The 6,311-nt window shown below is 61.9% G+C and overlaps 1 protein-coding gene across 1 annotated transcript; it reads right to left on the bottom strand.

Annotated features, from left to right (window-relative positions):
• Positions 1-1,101: 1,101 nt before the first annotated feature.
• LOC113597422 (paraneoplastic antigen Ma6F-like) lies at positions 1,102-5,317 on the bottom strand. The gene is made up of 3 exons (XM_053201666.1): positions 4,168-5,317; positions 3,867-4,104; positions 1,102-3,782 (listed from the first exon to the last, which is right to left on the bottom strand). Exons 1-3 carry the CDS (start codon positions 5,158-5,160, stop codon positions 2,419-2,421), a joined length of 2,595 nt encoding a protein of 864 aa, XP_053057641.1. The 5' UTR covers positions 5,161-5,317; the 3' UTR covers positions 1,102-2,418.
• Positions 5,318-6,311: the final 994 nt, after the last annotated feature.

Here is a 6,311-nt window from a genome sequence, read left to right as displayed (position 1 = left end):
TCGGTGGCACCACCAGAGCCCACTGGGCCAGCAGGGCAAGGGCAGCGAGGGCCCAGGGAGCCTCCCAGACGGTAGGCCTAGCCCATTTGTGATCCTCGCGCACCATCTAGCGGCCGGAATCAGCACGGCAGCAAGAAAAGCTACACTGAGGCCGTTCTCCCCCAGGGCAGCCATTTCGCTCTGTGGGCTGTCGCATTTTCCGATGGGCAAAGTTACCCAAGCTTCCAGTTGCAGGAAATGGCGGTGCGCGCAGGCGCACACCAGCTTCACCGCGCTCGGCCCAGTGCGCAGGCGCACACAAGACTCTGTCTCGCTCCAATAAGCGCACGCGAACAGACGCGCGCCAGTCAGGAGCGCACGCGGGAAGCCAGACTTGTGTCCAGGCTGCCCAGACTCCTGGAGGAGTGCTGGAATCTCTACCATTTTTCTTCCCAATCCAGAATCTCCTTGTTTTCCAAACATATCGTGAAGGCTCTAGAACATTAATTGCAGAGACTGAGTTGATGAGAATAAAACCAGGAGCTATTCAATATATATCTCTGTTGGGTCTCCTGGATGTCTCAGTCGGTTAAGCATCTGCTCAGGTTATGATCCTAAAGTTCCTGAGCTGAGCTCTGCCTTGGGCTCTGTGCTGACAGCTCAGAGCTTGGAGCCTGCTTTGGATTCTGTGCCTCCATCTCTGCCCCTACCCCACTCACACACTCTGTCTCTGTCTCTCTCTCTCGAAATATATATATATATATATATATATATATATATATATATATATATATATATATATATATTTTCCTTCTTTCAGTGTCTTGCCTAGTTATCTCCATAGCGTTCAGTGTATGCTCAGGACATTAAATGAGCTGCTGCCGGCACACACCAGACTCCTATTGATGGACAAAATTTAGCTTACTCAGTTCCCTTACAGGATCCATAAGCCACTGTTCCCTGTGTGGTGACAAATTTTACACATGAGGCACCCCATACCCTATCTTGGACCATGCTTCCACCATACCTCACTACCAACTCGGGATACCAGGCCACTGTTGACCCCACTCCTATACCAGTAGGCCCTTCCTTCAATTGCCCACAGCAGAGGCCAGACTCAGCTGAAACATTCAATGCACTTTATTGAAGACATTTACTGAAACCATTGAAGAGAGGTAATGACAACATAGAGAAGAATGTCTAACAGGTACTACAGCCCACAGGTCATGGCTCCCCTCCTCTTCAGGTCCCAAACAAGGTGCCTCTGCTTGCCCCAACATGATGGCATCCACCCATAGTCTCCCCTCCTGAGGGCCCCACAGTCTCTGGCCAGGTTGATGGATGCTAGCCAGGGCACCCTCCCCTCTTGCTGACATGCTGGGGCCTGGTCCTGCCCTATGGCCTACACAGGACAGTCACAGGACACTGGAAAACTCAGCAGGGGACACTTGGACAAGCCGAAGAAACTGAGTCACAAGTAGCAAGAGAGTGGTACATCAGAGCACAGTTCCGTGGAGACTCTCACAGGCCACCTCTGTCCTTGGTCCAGTTCTTCCTTCCTGAGGTCATGGGGTGAGCACCAACCATGCCTTCTGTCCTTCCTGCCATCTCCTGGGACTGGGCTTCAACAGGTCTCCGGGGCGGGGTGGGGGCGGCTGCTCAGATAAGAACACACACACATCTCCACAAGAACAAGCAGCAGTTGGCCTAAACCTACACCGAGGAAGCATGGGCTGAGCTCACGACACCGCACGACAGCGAACAGAGCCTGGGCTCACACTGAAGCTCGTGCCACACACCCAGGGCTGAGAGGTGGCTGCTGCGTCAGGCCAGGACACCCGCCGCGGGCTCCTGCACACCTCAGGGCTCTGCACGGGAATGGTAACTAGGGTGCGTGTAGGGGGAGCTGGGGGTGCCACTTGACACGGGGGGTCACTAAGGGGCCTACAGAGGCACAAGTGGGCTTCTCAGAGCGTGGAGTGATGTGCTCCACGGGTCAGTGAATGAGGGTCCCCCTCTTGGGCGGCCCGAGGGGCCGGCACCCTTGAGACGGCCCCTAACATCTCCCAGGCCAGTGTGGGTGGCACACATTTTCAGGTGCCCCTCACCTAGGCTAGGGCCAGCCACTCAGGGGTGCTTCCCAGGCTGGCTGCCTGGACTGGCAGGGTTTCGGGCTGGGGCTGGGGCTGGGGCTGGGGTGGAGCTGCCATGGGAGGGGGCACCTCTCCCTGCCCCACTCTGCATCAAGTACGGTCATCCTGGTCCGTTGGAAGGGCTGATGGTGGTGGCCAGGGTGTCTTGGGAAGATGGGGTCCTGGGAATTTGGGCTGGGTGGGTTGTTGCCTCCATGTGGGGAGAGGCTGCTGCCCTGGCGTGGCCTCCCCCTGCCTCCAGAGCGCTGCTGCCTGAGAGGAGAGGGGGCCCCTGGGCCTTCTGAGCCTATTTGCCCGAGGAGCACTTGGGGGGCCTCACCTCCCCAGCCCCGTCCTCGTTTCCCGACTCCTCTGGGATGGGCTTGGGCCCCTCCTCCAGGGGCTCCCCAGCCTCCTGGTCTCCTGCCTGGGCGAGGCCCTCCGGCTCACAGCCAGGACCTCCCGGGCCCTCCCTGGAAGCGCTGCCCATCTGGGCAGGGGTGGGGCCCCCAGGGGCCTCTGAGGGCCTTGCCTGATCTAGGCCCGCAGAGGCGGGAGCATTTTCATCTTCCTGCGTGGCAGGGAAGATCTTGGGGGCCTCCTCAGGGACGAGGGCTGCCCTGGTGGCATCATGGGCTTCAGGAGCAGCCGTATCAGCTTCGGCACTGCCAGGAACGGCCTCACTGGCCCCTAGGTTGGCCAGGGCAGCCTGGGAAGCATCTTCCCTGGCTGGGGAGGCTTCGGCAACCTCTCCACTGGCCCGGGCAGCGGCCAGGCCTCCGGTGCCCACACGGGCCCCCTCTTCCACTTGCAAGTGCTCACTCCTAGCTGCGGTGGCCTCCCATGCCTCGGTCTCCTGAATGAGCCGCAGCATCCCCAGGAAGCCAGGTGGTCTCCTGTCCAGCCGCATCCTCCTCAGCTTGTCCTCGAGCATCTCGTTGGGGCGGGCCCGCATCAGCACCTGCCGGGCGCGTAACTGGTCCGCAAGGTTGGGATGGATGGCCCCCTTCTCCACGGCCGACTGCAGCAGGCCTTCCAGGCGAATCACATAGACAAAGAGAGTCTCCTGGGGCCGCTGGCCACAGGTCAGGAACTTCAGCCGTGCGGTCGTGGGGGTGTCCTTCCTCCCAAACACCTGGACCAGCGCGGCCAGGCAATCCTGTGCAGGGACGTCAGGGTTTTCTGCCAGGAGGCCGCACACGAGATCCAGTGCGGGGCCACCCAAGCTCTCCATCAGCCTCCTCCTCCTCTCCCTTTCTGTGATGTGGCACCACAGGTACAGCATGTCGCTGGCGTGATCCAGCCAGCTCTCAAAGGACTCTTCTTCTCGGTGTGGCTCTTCCATTCCAGGAAAGGTTCTCAGTTTCATAGAGGCCCTGTTTTCCAGCACAGGCTGCCAGGCCGGGCTCCAGCTCCAAGGCTGGGTCCAGGATCTTCCCGCACCTATGGCTCCTGCCACACCCACAGCTCCTTCCTCACCTGCAGGTCCCGCCTCACCTGCAGCTCCTGCCACACTCACAGATCCTAACAAACCTGCAATTCCTGCGTCCCCAGCGGCTCCCTCCTCATCTGACTCTCCTGCTTCCTCTTCAGGCCCTGCCTGGCCCAAGTGGCTGCCCTGCCTCCAGCTCCTTCCTCGCCTCCAGCCACTTCCTCGCCTCCAGTTCCTTCCTCACCTCCAGCCACTGCCTTGCCTCCAGTTCCTTCCTCACCTCCAGCTGCTGCCCCGCCTCCAGCTCCTTCCTCGCCTCCAGCCGCTGCCCCGCCTCCAGAGCTGCTGCCTAGCCTCCAGTTCCTTCCTCACCTCCAGCTCCTTCCTGGCCTCCAGCCGCTGACCCGCCTCCAGACGCTGCCCCGCCTCCAGACGCTGCCCCGCCTCCAGCCGCTGCCTTGCCTCCAGTTCCTGCCTTGCCTCCAATTCCTTCCTCACCTCCAGCTCCTTCTGCGCCTCCACCTGCTGCCCTGCCTCCAGCCGCTGCCCCGCCTCCAGCTCCTGCCCCGCCTCCAGCCGCTGCCTCGCCTCCAGTTCCTTCCTCACCTCCAGCTCCTGCCTCACCTCCTTCCTCACCTCCAGCTCCCTCCTCGCCTCCAGCTGCTGCCCCGCCTCCAGCTCCTTCCTGGCCTCTAGCTCCTGCCCCGCCTCCAGCTGCTGCCCCGCCTCCTGCCGCTGCCCGCCTCCATCTCCTTCCTGGCCCCCAGCTCCTTCCTGGCCTCTAGCTCCTGCCCCGCCTCCAGCTGCTGCTCCGCCTCCTGCCGCTGCCCCGCCTCCATGTCCTTCCTCGCCTCTAACTCCTGACCCGCCTCCAGCCGCTGCCCCGCCTCCAGCTCCTGCCCCGCCTCCAGACGCTGCCTCGCTTCCAGTTCCTTCCTCACCTCCGGCTCCTGCCTCACTTCCTGCCTCGCCTCCAGCTTCTGCCTCGCTTCCTTCCTCACCTCCAGCTCCTGCCCCGCCTGCAGCTGCTGCCCCGCCTCCAGTCGCTGCCCCGCCTCCATCTCCCTCCTCGCCTCTAGCTCCTGCCCCGCCTCCAGCCGCTGCCCCGCCTCCAGCCGCTGCCCCGCCTCCAGCTCCTTCCTCGCCTCCAGCTCCTGCCCCGCCTCCAGCTGCTGCCCCGCCTCCAGCCCCTTCCTTGCCTCCAGAAGCTGCCTTGCCTCCAGCTCCTGCCCCATGCCCAGCTCCTGCCTCGCCTGCCAAGGCAACCCCTGCTTGCCTCTGGGTCTGTGCAAGGAAATTGGGTGTATCCTGTGACTCTGATTCTGGGGCCTGGGGCAGGAAGACCACAGTCCAGGGTCCTCCCATGCCTGGTATTTGTCGGGGGATCACACTTCGGTTTAAATACTGAGCCATCTCCACCAAGGCGACCTTGGATCTGAACTCCTTTCTGAACACCTTGCCCAGCACTGGGTATCTTCCCAGGGGCTGGAGGGCAGCCTGCGCGGCCTCCTGGAATTCCTGGTCCTCACAGTCGTGGGGAATGCCCAGGATGAGCAGCGAGCGCTGAGCATCCACGCCCATCCACCTGCACCAGCCACGAAGCATAGCCAGTGCCATCGCGGATACCTGCCGGGGAGGGGCGCGATCGCACAGGGGCGCGCAGACTGTCGCAGGCTCTGCAGTGGAGGCCTGTGGGTGCAAAGGGGAGAGAGGGACACTGGTGCCAGACAGCCCACCGCACCGCCCCCCACACCGACCTGGAACTCCTCCCTGGCCAGTTCACGTCTTCCAGGCCACGACTCAGAACCCCCACCATGCAGCCCTTCACCTCTGCAAGGAGAAGGTCCCCTTTCGCCTTGTCCGACACCCCTGCTGGGGCCACTGCAGCCGGAGCCCCTCCCACCATCGTCTGCAACCCCGCAGCAGCCGGGAGCCCTCCCTTCCTGATCCCCACAGCCAGGAGCCCTCCCATCCTCTCTTTCTTAGGGCTGGACCCAGGGCACCCCTGCTCTGCCTGGGCAACCTAGACACCGGGTCCCGCCCTCTCCCACCAGCACCTGCCCCTCTGCAACTGGAGCCGCCCTCCGCAGTCAGGAGCTCTTCCCACCCCTCCCCTCCAGCGCCGACTGGGTTCCGCCTCCTGCCCCCACTGCCTGCCTTGGCAGAGATCCAGCCCTTACCCAAGGCGCTCGGTACTTCCAGGGTCCCGTTGGAGCAAAGCCCCTGGTCTCCGGCTCACTTTCTCTGACTCTGCAGGCGCTGCTGGGCAGGGACACGCCACCTGCGAGCTGTGGGGCGACTCTGGAGGCCACCTCAAAGCCCTGGAGCGACAGGATCAGAAGAATGCACCTCAGCTGCACTGCCCAGGACTGCACAGTCCAGCAGGTCTCCCAAGTCCTCGGTACTAAGGCCACGTGGGCTTCCCGGTGTTCCCAGAATCCCCAGGTGGATGAGGGAACAAGATCTCGGTATCTCAGTGCAGGGCAAATGCCAGGATCAGGAGAGCAGGAGAAGAGGCATCCGTGTTGCCGTGACAACGGGACCTGCTTGGTTAGGGCTTGATGTGACAAGCCTTGGAGCCTCCAGAGGCAACAGGCACACCCTTTGGCCCTCCAGCTACAAAATGGTTTAATAGGGGTGTGGGAAGGTAAGGTTGGGTGAAGCTAGTAGAGAGAAAATTCAATGGTTGTGAATGGGGCCTGGAAAATGGGAGTGGGTGGTTAGCTGGGTGCCAATGTCCCTCGTGCCACTTTGCATTCACAGGTTAA

The sequence above is a fragment of the Acinonyx jubatus genome, chromosome X (genome assembly GCF_027475565.1).
Source record: "Acinonyx jubatus isolate Ajub_Pintada_27869175 chromosome X, VMU_Ajub_asm_v1.0, whole genome shotgun sequence".
NCBI lineage: Eukaryota > Metazoa > Chordata > Mammalia > Carnivora > Felidae > Acinonyx > Acinonyx jubatus.
The sequence above is the reverse complement of the archived record's forward strand: the minus strand, read 5'-3'. Positions and strand labels throughout refer to the sequence as shown.

What these genes read in the sequence shown, in the direction of transcription:
- LOC113597422 (XM_053201666.1), bottom strand. Translation starts at nt 5,160, where the DNA reads ATGGCACTGGCTATGCTTCGTGGCTGGTGCAGGTGGATGGGCGTGGAT. An exon ending in AGCTGGAGGTGAGGAAGGAG is followed by an intron (nt 4,105 to 4,167) that starts GTGAGGCAGGAG and finishes GAGGCGGGGCAG; the next exon opens with GAGCTGGAGGCGGGGCAGCG. An exon ending in GCTCTGGAGGCGGGGCAGCG is followed by an intron (nt 3,783 to 3,866) that starts GCTGGAGGCGAG and finishes GCTGGAGGTGAG; the next exon opens with GAAGGAACTGGAGGCGAGGA.